Source organism: Centroberyx affinis, unplaced genomic scaffold, assembly GCF_046629955.1.
Source record: "Centroberyx affinis isolate AG114_WGS23_722 - 3 ecotype Tasmania unplaced genomic scaffold, CSIRO-AGI_Caff_v1 ptg009606l_1, whole genome shotgun sequence".
NCBI classification, from domain to species: domain Eukaryota; kingdom Metazoa; phylum Chordata; class Actinopteri; order Beryciformes; family Berycidae; genus Centroberyx; species Centroberyx affinis.
The window spans coordinates 1-14804 of NW_027284579.1; the positions used below are offsets into that span (position 1 = coordinate 1).

The window sequence follows — 14804 nt, forward strand, 5'->3', positions numbered from 1 at the left end:
CCTCTCCTCCACTCCTCTCCTCTTCTCCTTCCTCTCTTCTCCTCTCTCCTCCTCCTCCTCTCCTCTCCTCCTCCTCTCTCCTCTCCTCCTCTCTCCTCTCCTCTCTCTCTCTCTCCTCCTCTCTCCTCTCCTCTCCTCCTCTCTCCTCTCTTCTCTTCTCCTCTCTCCTCTCTTCTCTTCTCCTCTCTCCTCTCCTCCTCCTCTCTCCTCTCCTCTCCTCTCTTCTCTCTCTCCTCTCCTCTCTTCCTCTCTCTCTCCTCTCTCCTCTCTCTCTCTCTCTCTCTCTCTCTCTCTCTCTCTCTCTCTCTCTCTCTCTCTCTCTCTCTCTCTCTCTCTCTCTCTCTCTCTCTCTCTCCCTCTCCCTCTCCCTCTCCCCCTCCCCCTCCTCCCCTCCTCCCTCCAGATGACGGCTCTGAGTGTCGGCTACATCCAGACCTACAGAGACTCGGTGGACAGCCTGGGAGAGTCTGTGGACATGAGCATAAAGGTGACAGAGTGTGTGTGTGTGTGTGTGTGTGTGTTTACAAATGGATCACTTTGCAGGAATATACCAGAATGTATTTTCCAACATTTTTTCACACATTCATTGCATTTGCAGCAAGTCAAACTGTAGTGGAACCCAGACTGTTTTAAACCAGGAAGGATTAAAAAATGTTTAGGTCATGGAAGCGTTCTGACTTGGTTATGGAGTCATGGAAAAAGTCATGGAGTTTTATGTTTGTTTCCTTTTTCATGTGGTGTTTCTAGGGCTGGGCGATAATTCAATATTATCGTTTATCGTCTTTCAGTGGAAAGATATCGTGATGATATGAAGATATTTTAATATCGTGACACACATTTCTGCTGTCTAAATTGATGATGACAAGCAAATTGTACTTAAAAACTCTCATAAAATGAGGTATGGTAGGAATATTATTTGAATATTTCTGTTTTGTTTGACATCACACCTAACATTACCATTCGGTTCAATGAGATGAACATTCATTTGATTATTTAACGTGATTTTGCATACATGAACCATATCGTGATATATATTGACATTGAGAAAAATTCTTATGATTATCGTGATATTGATTTCAACCATATCGCCCAGCCCTAGGTGTTTCCATTATTTTGTCCACTTCCGTATTTACAAATGTGCTTTTCAGTGTCGAAGCATCAGTTTTTTCATTGCCCTTCTCGTATTTCTACTTCGGCAACACTTAAGATTAGGGAACACATATTAACTATTAATAAGTTGCTTATTAACAAGCATATTAGCAGTGTATTGGTACATTATTGGTTCATTATTGGTCATTACAAACCACTTATTAGCACCTTATTCTGCACTAGTGTATTCTACAAGTATAGACCATTAACTCTGGGTTTTCCCTCAATAGCCTCCTAATTAGTGCTTACAGCAGTCAGTGAGTTGTTGCACATGAATTGGACTTTTAGTATGCTTTGCTCAGTATGGGGCTTATAAGGTGCTAGCATCACAAGAATACTTATACTCCCTTAATTTGGCTTTCTAAATAACTTTAATTCATATGAATCAGTTGAGCATTTCTATTGGTTTCCACACTAACACAAGATATTGGTTTCCTGCCCAAAATTGTACAAGAAATGCATACTAAGAGCCCAATTCATGTGTAACAATTTCCTTACTGACTGCTGTAAGCACTAATTAGGAGGTTAATGAGGGAAAACCCAGAGTTAATGAGCTTGAATACAATAGTGCAGAATAAGTGGTTTGAACCAATACACTACTAATATGCATGTTAAAATAAGCAATTCATTAATAGTTAATATGCGTTCCCTAATCTAAAGTGTTACCACTACTTCTGCAGGGAATGTACACACTGATGGCTCGCTGTGAGGAGCTGGATCGCTCCATGCAGCCCATACACACCCTGGCTGCACAGATCCGCGACATCAAACGCACCCTGGACGCCCTGGAAGCTATCTGCAAGTAACCCTGTGTGGAACTAATACACATCCCAGCTGCAAAGATCCAACATCAAGCGCATCCTGAACACCCTGGAGGCTATGTACAAGTAACCCCACCCCACCGCAGGTATCACACACACAAGGCAGCAGAGATTAAGCGCACACCCCCGGATTCCTGGAGTCATTGCTACTAATCATGCTGGATGATTTGGCGCTCGATATCCCTCCCCGTCTTCATCTAGCCAGCCAATAACGTTTGAGGATGACCGTATTTGTGTTGTAAGATCTTACATGAGTGGCGCTTGATTTCTTATTGGGGGCTGACCTTTCAAACCAAACAGCCCACTTGTCCTGCAACAAATTCACTTTTTTGGAGACACTTTGTCAAGTGCCCTGAACGAACACACACACACACGCACACACACGCACACACACAGATTGTTGAAGTTGCGCGGCTAGATGCCCCCTTTTCCCAGTTTACAGACTAAGGAGACTGCTGAGAGACTGTGTGTTGTTCTCCGTCCAGCCCACTTGGTTCAGATTGCACTAACCTTTCCTCCCCACATGGGGGCGATGTTTCTCTCTCTGTCTGTGGAGAGGCCTGTAGGAACCGCTCAGAAGACGATGACTTTTGCACAGGAACAGAAAGTCTGCTTTTTTTTAACCTTATGCAACCAAGATCCGATTCTTTCATTGCAGGCTAAACGAGGGGAGGGGGGCATCATGTCTGTCTTTGTTTACTTTTATTTATGTTTTTGAGCATGTGCTTTTCCAACAACACTCTGCTTCACACTCAAACCGTTCCACACACTCAAAACTGGCAACTCACCAGTACAACCAAAATTTTCTACTGTTGGCCAGTGAACAGCCCCAAGAGGCATTAAAAGGCAACTCGATGGTAGTTGCTTAGGGAGGGGAGAGTGTTACTCATTCACTTTCCCCTCTCAGATTCTCTCAGACTGTCTGGAGGTTTCAAACTGGCAACCTTTTCCGGTCACAGGCTTGCTTCCCGAACCTTTAGGCTACCACCAGCCATGTGTGCACATTTCCTGCCTCTGTGTAAATGCAACCCATGTTGTTGTTGTCAGAAACATCTCTGGAGAAAATACCTTATGTAGCCTATTCAATGGCTTGAAATATGTGAAAAGCTTCAGATGCTTATGGTTTTGACTTTTTCCAGACTATTAAATGGCAACAAAGTGGAAATACTACATGCAAGGCGGATAAATCAAGCCCACCTGAAGATTTTCATCAACTGTCTGAAGCCATCTCAAATGCATATACATTACCAGGCATGTAAGTAGCCAACAGACTGGTTAGGGTGTCACTGATGTGGTTGGTTTCGGTTTTAATTCAGCCAATTCACAGAGTGATTGAAGAGTTTTATTCCAAAACACTTTATATCCATTTTTGGGGAAAAAATATCAATACTGGAATCTCAATATTAAATACCTCTAAAATGTAGAGGTTCCATCCTCTAAAAAGTGTTAGGATTTTATCAGCCAAGGATTTAAGTTAGCTGCTAATCTTCAAAAGCACCTGAAGTTATCTTATTTTTCTGCTACTACTCATTTTTTAACTGTAGATGTCATTTTTGTGAAATGGTTGGATATCTGATTTTGGAACAAAACTCTTCGTTTATTCTGTGTTGAGGACATTCGATTTTTGAATCTGCCTGTAAATGAAATGATCAGTTTAGGCTTGCTTCTAATTTTCCTGAATTGAAGCTGAATTAACCCCAAACCCTGCTGTTATGAACATGCGCTGTGTGAACGACTGCCACAGTTACAGAGAAGCTACACCGACAACAACGCGTTGTGTCCAATGTTTGCATGAAGTCTGACCCACGACACGCCAAACCGCCGTTAAGAAGGCCGCGCAACATGGCGGCCCCGGTTTCTTCTTTCAGCACTGGAAAAGATTGGACACTTTCATTCCTCCACGGAGAATTGAATCTGGGCAAATTTTTATCGCTGGACGCGCCCGGGACACTGCCTTTGGATGTGGACTAATGTGGATGGCATATCAGGTTCAGTTGACTTGGAAGTGAGTATTTATTAATTTACTCGATGGCGAGTGTCCGATGGCAGCGCCAGACGCTCGGCGACTACAGCGTAGCTTGGCCGTTACATACCAACCAAAAGCCATTCGCTCTCATGGAGCATTATACTGTATTTAATGAGGAGACTGTGGTACTTTTGTCATTGCACTGGTGGACAGCTTTGTAGTAGCTCATAGTACGTGTACTAGATTTTAGTACTATTACTCGTACGTGTACCTATTACTGAAGGGTCGGCAATATGTGTGAGTATTTTGGCTTGAACTTCGGCTGAAAGTCCAACACTCTGAACCCCCAGTCTGAGGTGTCTGAAAACAAACTACTGAAGGTTGAAGCTGAAAAAGTTGAATTCCCCCCAGCCATGGATTTGGGCTTTTCATCTACATTACCGTCAGCTTAAGTTTTGGAAGTGGATCTTGGAGCTTTGGCGGCGTTATGAATCTGCAATGTCCAAACTCCCTTTACATAAGGCTCTGCACATATTTTGTTGTCCAGACTATGGGGGAAAAAAAACATTTTATTGGTGTCAGAAAAGCCGAAGACTGCATTCAGGGTAAAATCCATTCTGTCTTTTAATAACTTTCCTTGATCTCACTAGCAAAAGTCTATGCCGGCTGTCAGGGAAATTAAATTGAAAGAGAAATGGGGAAAGTTTGCCTGTGAGGCATCATTTAAGAAACCAATGTTAAAGGATGCCTCAGGTCCTCAAATGGGGATAGGTCTTCACATACCAAGCAAACTAATTTATGTAATAAGCCTGGGACCCCTTGGTGATACTGAAATTAACTTGAAAACGTTCAAGTACCCCTGCTGGAGACCAACTCCACCTACATTATACTAAACTCCACCTACATTATACTAAACTCCTGCAAAACGAGGAAGTGTCCAGAGACTGGCTGGGGGGTTTTAGAAGGTTTTTGGTGGTGAGGAAGCATGCTTGACATGGGAGATAAGAGAGGAAATGGCATCTTCTCATTCGTAATATATATATGATTCATTTTCTGTTGTACAATCAGATGCACCTGTGTACATACGATCTCTTTCTGTAACTAAAAATGATTTAGCTACCCTTCGTCTTGAGTGTATATTTTAATGAAAAATAACACAAATAAATTTACATGAGCTGCAAAAGAAGAGGTTTCAGTCTGTTTTTACAGTGTACTGCCTCGAGATGTTTTTGTTTGCGTAAGACTTGGAAGCATTCAAGGGGTTGGAGGGGGGAAAAAGCATATTTAAAAAACATTGAGTTAAAAAAAATCTTGCTGCATCTACATGAAATACACACAGTTGTCTAATCTTTTGAATGAACAGATACTGCATTTAAAACAGGCATTTTAATCACATTTAATCTCTTTGTGAGAGCCTTGATTATACACTGGTGTGACCAGTGTTGGACTGTCCAGTTCGATAAGCGCTCAGGCAGAGGGTGCTAGTGAGCTGAGTAGTAGGTACTAGGGTTCGACTGAGAGGGGTTTTGAAGGCCAATATCAATGTTTTTGGATTGAAGCTGCCGATATGTAGCCAAGACTTTACTATTTTCATGCAAAAAAAAAATCCAAAAATGACAAGTACCTCCAAAGCTGTATTCTTGGCAGGATGTGAAAGCCTCTGAAACTGCATTTTAGACCATGCGATAGTAAAACTCTCAATTGAAACTCTTGAACTCTGAACTCTTTAAGGCAGGGTGACCCACTGCACCTACCCAATGGTAGGGGAACCTCCTGGATACATCAGGCCTTTGAATGAAGAAGTGATTTACAGAAAATATTACAGAAAAGTTGATAAATATATAAAGAAAAGAAAATCTCATTGCTGTTTGACTGGCTGATACCTGATACATAATAATAAGCCGATATTGGCCCGACCAACCTGATCTCACACAAATACATGAAATGAACACGACTTGTTTAACACCAAATTACGTGTTGGTGATACGTAAAGTGTTAACATTCTGTTTTCCCGGCATGAAATGGTTACGTGAAATAGGCACGACTATAAACAGGAAGTAGAGTCACATTGAAGTAGCTCAGTGGAAAGTAAGGGTGTTGTTGTCGGATGGTAGATGGGCAAATGAGTTTGCCTTCAATGCTGGTGGCCAGAGTTCAATTCCCAGCTTCTACAAAGGAAATTTCTACCGTAAGTGAAATTCAAATTTTTGGAGAAAAGTTTTCTTATTGAACCATGTCCAAAGCCTTTCCCTAACCTTAACCAAGTTGTTTTAGTTGCCTAAACTTAACCATTAGCCAACCTTTAGCTGAAAATGCTGTGTCCAATTATTTCCAATTTGTGTTATTGTAACAGAATTCAATTCATGGTGGAGGAACGTAATTTTCACATAATTCGTGTCCACAGCACATAAATCGCATTTCAGAGTTTGTGCTCATTTCTAAACTTTTTATGAGGTCATGTTGGGCCCGAAATATCAGCACACCAATATATCGGTCTAACCCTGGTTTGTAGCATGGTCTTCTTCACTCTTGTACCATGGTAGAGCTCACACTTAAAGGGTCCAAGCAGAGAGTGTTAGCCAGCAGCAACAGAACCAGTGTCATTATCGGAGCACTGAGAAGTGTTCGTACCATGGTCCTTTGGTACTTCCAGTGAAAGCCTTGGACTTCCCATGCTCTCCTAACCTTTTTACTGAGACTCTATTGATCCCCCAACAGAGAAATCTGTCTTCATGGAGCCGGCAGGGACTCGGTGTCTTGCTCAAGGACACTTAAGTAAAGTGGATGCGTGCTGTCATGGGGGTTTAACCCAGGCCTTCCGGTTGAAGGACGGTGTCATTAATCGTTACCCATAGTTCACTCTTTAAGGGTCCAGGCACAGGCCTCCTGCCACCAGCAGCAGCACAGTCAGGATCGGGGAACTCAGTGGACTCGTCCCATGGTCCGTAGGTACTTCCAGTGAAGGCTTTGGACCTGCTGTGCCAGGTGAGCTGCTTCCCCCCAACTCAGCCACAGAGGCACTCTTTGTTGTAGAAGCTGCTGTCGAAGCTGTTGGAGGCTCCACCGCATCCCCAGTCTCTCCTGCTCCTGTTTCCCCAACGGAGGCTCCGTCTTTGGGGGACTGTTGATCGGAGTCGGCCCCGTCTGAAGTCTTGAACCACTGGCACTGGAAGTCTTTCTTCCAGATCTCAGCTGGGTCTGGTTCAGCAGGTTTGGCAGCTGAGTCCGGCTGATCTGTGGCTTTTGGTGCCTCTGCCTGAGAAAGGAAATGGCAAATAAGTTTGCTAATAGCGAACAATGTTGCCTTAATCTTCACAGAAACCATTAAGAGTCTTATAAGTCGATCTGAAAACTGAAGATTAAATATCACTTAATGGTAATGCGCAAAGCTTTAATATATTTCATTGAAATGCATGTTCATCAATTTTTAATGAGAAAACATTGAAATGCCTTGTTTGATATCAATACAAGCTGTATATTCACTCAGAGCGTCAGCTAAATGGCTAAAATGTAAATGAAAATATAGATTTTGTTTCACAATGCACTGTAATTACAACAATGCATATTGTGTTATACTTTTTATGACATCTGTATGATAGTAAAGCCCCATCCTGTGATCTCATCAACCCATTCAAATGTCTCCGTTCATCTGAAATAATCTCATCTCAAAAAATGTATGTTCCTAGAGATATTTGAGTGGTTCAGTTCCCTTCATGGCATAGGATCAAATCCCACAAGATCTTTCTCTCTTGTGCCTCAACTAGTGTTTTCATCCCTACTTTCCTACAGTATAAATACATAATACAATACTAAAGGTGATTGGAATCCCTACTATTGTTTTTTAAAGTGACGTATGATTGTCTTTAGCAATCCAGATTCAAAATCAGTTGTTCTGTTTCCGATGGGTTCTCTACATTTGAGGAGTTGAAGAGTCCCACTAAGTTTACATTAGCCTTGATCCAGGATGAGACGAACATTTTCAAGCTGCTATTATTATTTTTATTACTATTATTGGATCCCCAGATGCAAAAAAAAGAAAATTTCAGGCATTTCAGATATCGCTCTGTTACCTTCTCTGTGACTTTCTCCACCGGTTCGGATGGGGGCGGGAGGTGGAGGTAGGCGGAGCTCTCCGAGTTTTGACGGACACATCGGCCGCGCCCCTGGCACAGGGATGCCGAGCAGAGACGAGTTGCCGTGGTTACGTTGATGGAGTAGGGCCCCAGGACCTGACGGACAAACTCTGCCAGATCTGAACACTCTCTCTGGCAAATGGAGAAGCAGACACCGTGTTATGGGGTTGATAGATAGAAACCGTGTGAAAGGATGCACTACGTTTCCTTTATCAAATAAATCGGGACCAAGTTTTATCTTAGAAGTTTACTTGAATTGCAATTTTCTTGTTTAAAGGAAATGTTTGGCAACGCATAGCATATGGGATATAAACGGGGAAAAAGATAATCCTGAAAGAAAATGAAAAAGCTCATCTTTCAGTATTGATAAACGAGGTGTAGTGTGTATACATATGGATAGATAGATAGATAGATAGATAGATAGATAGATTAACAGGCTAATTAATGGGTGGATAGACCTTACTGTGTGTTTATACAAAATTGTGTACCTCAGTCTTTGTCTCGCCTCTCTCCCAGATGACAACTCCTGCTGTTCCCATAGCAGCACTCTCTCCTATGGTGTTGACAAGGTCTGCCTGGAGAAACAATACACAAACAGTCTCTAAAACAGTCCAACATCTTAGCTCAGTGATTTATTTTTCCTTTGTTTATCTAGGAAAGCATTGCTGAGCTTGCAAACTCTTTTTCCTGCTTCAGATTTATGCAGTTACACTTAGTGACACTCACACCTGGAAGCTGCCCAGTACAGGCATAGTTTCTGTTTTGGACACAGAGCAACTCTTATGGAGTTGGAGGTTAAGTGCCTTGCTCAAGGGCTTCTAGTCGGAAGTTGTTTAGGGAGAGGAGAGAGTAACTCGTTCACTTTCCACGCACAAATTTTTCCGGTGACTCAAGGGATTTGAACTGCCGATGTTCCAATAACAACGCCGTTCTCTAACCTTTAAAGGTGCTACCCATAGCATTTTTAAACATCAATATATCATTGTTAAATTAATTGTGATACCTTGGTATAATTACCGTAAACAAATGAGACTATGGTCAAAACAATTAGCCTCTATCTCATGCCAGTGATATTGTTACTGCTAGTATTTTGTCAAAATTCACACCACATTTCCCATATATCCACCCAATTTTGCATCTTCAAAGGTTTCCTCTTGCTTTGCTAGAGGATTTTTATTATTATTAAACCTTTATTTAGGCAGGTAATCTCATTGAGACACGGGGTCTCATTCACAAGAGAGACCTGGTCGGGCAACAGCAGCAGTACAACACAAAGTTACAGACAGACAGGACATTCAATACAGAGACAAGATAGAACACAATCATAAAAGTGATAAGTGCAAAAGTGCCAAAGTGGTAGTGGTATTGGTAGGCACTATGTACAAGAGCAAACCCCCACAGACGCTCTCGCCATATTTCTTAGAAGTAGTTTAAAATCCCCTAGGGGAATCAAGCTGGACAACTTCAGTTCCTGCTGTAGCGTGTTCCAGGCTGAGGGGGCAGAGCAGGAGAAAGCCTTTTTACCAAATTCTGTACGGACTGAGGGGATGGAGAGAGAGATGAAGCCCTGGGAGCGTAGGCTATAGCAGCACTGTTTACATGACATATAAGTGGATAAATAAATGGGCAGCAGTGCAAGAATGGATTTAGAAATGAAGTTATACCAATGCAAAGCTCTGCGCATGGATAATGATGACCAGTTGACTAAAGAATACAGAGAACAATGGTGTGTGAGGGGTTTACAATCGGTTATGAATCTCAGAGCTCCGTGATAGACAGCGTCCAACAGATGAAGAGAGTGAGCTGAGGCATTCATATACAAAACATCCCCATAGTCCAGGAGAGGCAAGAAAGTAGCAGCAGCAAGCTGTTTCCTAGCATTAAAGAAAGAAACAGGATTTGTTCCTAAAAAACACGTTGGAAGTGATTTTTCCATCAGCCTTTCACTCACTTTCCCACCATCTGTCATTGCGAGAAACTCTTAAAGCTTTAGCTCCGTTTGCTCTGGAAGAACAGAACCTCTTCCTGTTTTGTGCCATAAAGCAATACAGCAGATTTCCCTCCAAATCTGACCCGGTGGCACAAAATAAAAATATCTAAATGGCTCTGATATATTTCCAGAATGTCTTTGATCCTGTTCAACATTTCTGAGCTGAAATCCATGTGGAGCGCACCTAGGTGGAATATTGACGTTAATATATCTCACCTGTGACAGAAAAGTATTGGTGGAGGCGTAGACGCTCTTGACCAATGGGAATACAGGTAGATCGTATGCCGTCTCAGCTAGAGATGCCACTCTCAGTGCTTCTCTGATTTGATTGGACAAGTACAGCCTGGCCCCAGAGGTCCCGCCCTACAGAGAGAGTGACACATTGTACAAGGTGTTACATATTGACCAGGTGCAACACAATTATTTATTACTAGAAGTACACCAATACTTGATTTGGTTTACAGCGAAGGAATGTGAGAGCTTGGACCTGAGTGTCCAGAGTGATACGGCAACGGCCTTGAACATTTTATATATTATGGTCGGGGGAAAGGAGTGCAGTGAAGTGAAATGGTAGAGTGTAGTAAAGCACACACTGCAGTTGTTGATAAAAAAGCTCAGCAGACTGTGAACTCCAGTTGCTGATCATCTTGAGGCAAACAAACACCAATATGAACACAAATCAATTATATTTCCGTTAAAGAATTATTTTATGCATTTCTTCTTAAACAACCCTTTTTCATATAACTTACGTCAAGTTTAATGCTACTTTTTTTTATAGATATGTTTATTGACTTTTCGTTTAACACTTAACACAGAACATACAAGTGCATGTTACAAGCAAAAATGTATATGTGAACATAAATAGGACAAAATAAAATAAGAATGAAACAACATTGATTGACATGAAACCGAAAACTCAGCTCAGCACATATTTATGATGCCACTTTGTTGCAGGTACAGTCACCAAATGTATAGTTTAAGGAGTCATTTATGGAAAAATAGTACATCAATTAAGGTTGCCTCTTGTCAACTTATCCTCTATACAAATGCTCTGGTCAATTTTGCAGAAATGTTTTCATCCATATATTACAGAAAAAGTTTCTACAATATGTGCTGTGAATTTGCATCATAAACTTCTCAGATGCTGGTGTGAACTGGCTGTGACAATGACAAGTTTTGTAACTTTTTCTCAACCTTACCGATAAACCAACTTTGGCGTTTTTCATTTCAGTGGATTTTTAGTGTTGCGCTGAAGCGAAACTGTGAAAGATTGATCGGTTCGGATTTGATGCAGTTGGGAGTTGCCTTCCTGCAGTCCTGTGGATGTTGTACATGTCCCGGGGGAAAACACCTTTGAGCTTGACTGAGTTATTACTTACTGTAACTTTTTCTGACATGTTCCCTCTCAGCTAAGGGACTCTGGATTTTTTTGTTCCTGCGTAAAAATCCATCCGGTTATTAACTGCTTATGAGGACAAACAGTTTACTTTTCAGTGTATTCCTTTAGAGGCTTGTCTTATCACTAAGTTTGACACGCTCCACATCCAAATCAGTCTCTATAGGTTTAGGTTTAGTTTATTTGCACAAACAAATGACAAAAAAAAAAAGAAAAAGAGACAACCTGTGCAAGTGAGACAAAGAAACCCAAGAGGCTTATAAAAATGTCTCACAACAAAACAAAAATGGGAAAAGAAGCAAGACGATAAAAAGGGACACGGGGGAATTAGACATAGAAACAAAGTAGCATCAAACAGGAGAATGGTACAAAAACAGTGAAGTACATAAATAACAAGGAAGGGAAATAAAATAGATAGAGTCAAGGCCAGAGTGTGGTAGTGAGGAGTGTGTGTGTGTGTGTGTGTGTGTGTGTCTAAGCATCCCCACCTGCAGCTTCTCCAGGGTGAGGAGGGGGTAGAGGGCGGAGCATCGTTTCCATAGCCACAGCAGCTCGTCGTTGAGCGCCATCTCCGCCGCAGGACAGCGGCCCGTGTAATTGGCCAGCAGGGTTTGGGCGGGGTCGCCGTTGTAGCAGCTGGGGTAAGGCGAGACTCCCCATAATGCTTTGGGCCTCAACCTGCTGACCTCCCGCAGAGTCTCCATCATTATGGACTGGGCTGCTGACTCGAAGTCCACCTGTGATGACATCAGTACATCGCTGTTTGTTCAGTTCCTACAGGAATTCGTGATTTTGTGATCTCAGTACTTAAAGCAAATTGCACCAATCCCCACAATATTTGCGAGAACTTGCAATTTTGCAAAATTACTGAAAAACTTCTGCATGAAATGGCCAAATCACCACACTTTTTTACATAAAACGGTCCAATCAAACCACGGATCAACAAACTATATGTACCTTGGTCGTCTTCTACTAATTTTTATACGACTTAGCAGTGGAGCTTTTGAGAGGGAGGAGAAATCAGAGGATAGTGAGTTGGAGTTTTATAATATGTAGTTTCACCTCTTCAGGTATAAGAAGTTGTGTGCAGCTTTTTTTCATTTAACCATTTAACCATTCTAGTTTCCATTTATCAAGAGCCTTTGATTTGCATACTGTTTTTCAGAAGAACACAGTCTACCTCAAACATAAATGGGTACTTTTTAATTAAACAGTTTTATGTTCATGAAACAAATGTTTCAAATGTTTATGAATACTTCATGGGAAGAAGTCATAAAAAACAAATCTCTACAAATCTCAAACAAATCTCTACAAATTCCTGCAATTTTACAGCTAAAACCACCTAAATTGCCTCACAAAATTTGAGAAAACCCAAGGCACAATTGTTTATTTCTTATTTTGATCCCTCTTAGCTTATGCTATTGTCGCTAGTAATCTCCCTGGGGTCCAAAATATCAGTGGGTTGAAAGATAGAAATTAAAGGAGAATTGCTTTTGTTTCTTATGTTTTATTTCTTATGAAACGACCTGAGAGCCTGAGTGTAAGGAGCTGGTGGAACATCAGCAGAGTTTAACCACTCAATACTATCTGACACAGAGTCCAAGGGGCAGAAGCGATGTGCTTTGAATTTTGGGCAAAATCAGCCTCATTTAGCATAAAACAAAGTGTTTGAGTTGATGCAAAGTAATTAGAATATGAATAATGTAACATGCTGCCCATTTGATTCCCTCCTCTCTCCTACTTTAGCATATTTTTCTTCCCTTGCCTCCTCCCTCGTTCCCTCCCTCATGACCTGTGATCACTTCTCTCCCTCCTTTTCCTCCTTTCTGACTTTCACTCTTCCATTTCCTTCCACTCTTCCCTCTAATCCAATCCCCTCTTTTTTTATTCATTTATCCTTTTCCCCTCTTCTCCTCCACTTTCCTCTTCCTCCTCGCTCATGACAACTTCTCCACTCTATCTTCCTCCCTCCTTCCCCTCTCTCTTTCCCCTCGCTCTTCACTCTCCCTTTGCTCTCCTCCCGCTCTCCCCTCCCTCCTCACCTGTGACCACTTCTCCACCTCCTCGGGGGTCCAGTCAGGAAAGAAAGCCCTCAGCAAGGCCCTCGACGCCTGCAGATACGCCGCCTGCTTCTCTCTGTTCCTCGACCACTGGGGGGCCCACTCTGCCCAGCGCAGCACCCCCAGCCCCAGGTACCTCGGGGCGGGTAGCGCCGCCACCAGGTCCTCCCCGGCCTTCTGGAGGTGGTTCTCCAGCCGCGTGTGCTGCGGCAGCCCTCCGTTGACCCGCGTGCCTTGGCCTACGAAATACGGGTAGTTCCCCAGCGTGTCCTCGTAAAAAACCGCTACACGGCCTTCCCGCTCCATCCCGAAAGATCCGGGATCGGGCCGACCGGAGCAGGAGGAGTCGGAGATGCCCCAGAAGATGATGAAAGGTTGTCCGGAGAGGAGAGGGGCGCGGGCGGGCTGCGGGGGGGCGGCCAGGCCTGGGGCAGGGGAGGTGGAGAGCAGCAGGAGGAGGAGGAGGAGGGCGGGCAGTAAGACAGGATGCTGAACTTGAAGGATGGTTGATGTAAAAGTTCTGGATGATGTGTGAGTCCTGAGAGCATAAGACTTGGGTTCTGGTCCGGGCTTCGGTTCTGGACTCGCCATCGGAGCGGCCGCCTCTCTGTCTCTCACTCCTTCAGGCCCTCACAGCCAATCATGTTCCTGGAAAACACACAGCAACATCTGTCAGCATGTGTGGAATATGGTCACTAATGGAAATCTGGGTCAAATACCTCAAGTTCATTAAGCACTAAGGTTTGTTGTCAGAATTTAATAAGCATTTAACATAATCAAAGCATTTTAGATGATCTGAAATACTATTTAATACTATTACAAACAGTAATACCATGATCAGTAACAACAACTATATACTCCAGATACAACAACGTTTAAGTCTCACTTTGTTTTGCTTGCCTGACTGCTGCTCCACCCACACGAGGAATAGTTTGAATTCCCCCACTACTTGCTTCCTTCTACTTTCCTTTTATTGAGTTGCAGTCTGTTTTGTCAAATCCACATCTCAGTTATTTCAAGGCTTAAAATCCTTCTTTAAAGTCTTTTCTCGGCTTTATCTCGCCTACAAGTGGGCTGAGTCCAATCAATAAGGGATCACAGATCTCGCCTGGATTCACTCGGTCAATCAATTTCATGGAAAGAGCCGCTGTTGCTATTATTTTGTACGCTCACTGTAATGTAGGAGAGATGCAGGGTGGAGGCACTAATACAATGGTTCCCACTCTACATGTTACATGCATACATATTGAATACAACAGGTAGTTTCAGCCAAGCAATCTGATTGGTCA

General features: G+C 42.6%; 1 protein-coding gene across 1 annotated transcript; it reads right to left on the reverse strand.

Moving 5' to 3' along the window:
* Positions 1 to 6799: 6799 nt before the first annotated feature.
* LOC139640510 (hyaluronidase-1) lies at positions 6800 to 14106 on the reverse strand. Its single transcript, XM_071514682.1, has 6 exons — positions 13498 to 14106; positions 11944 to 12192; positions 10276 to 10422; positions 8558 to 8644; positions 8007 to 8201; positions 6800 to 7192 (listed from the first exon to the last, which is right to left on the reverse strand). The coding sequence occupies exons 1-6, from the start codon at positions 14104 to 14106 to the stop codon at positions 6800 to 6802; spliced, it is 1680 nt and encodes a 559-aa protein (XP_071370783.1).
* Positions 14107 to 14804: the final 698 nt, after the last annotated feature.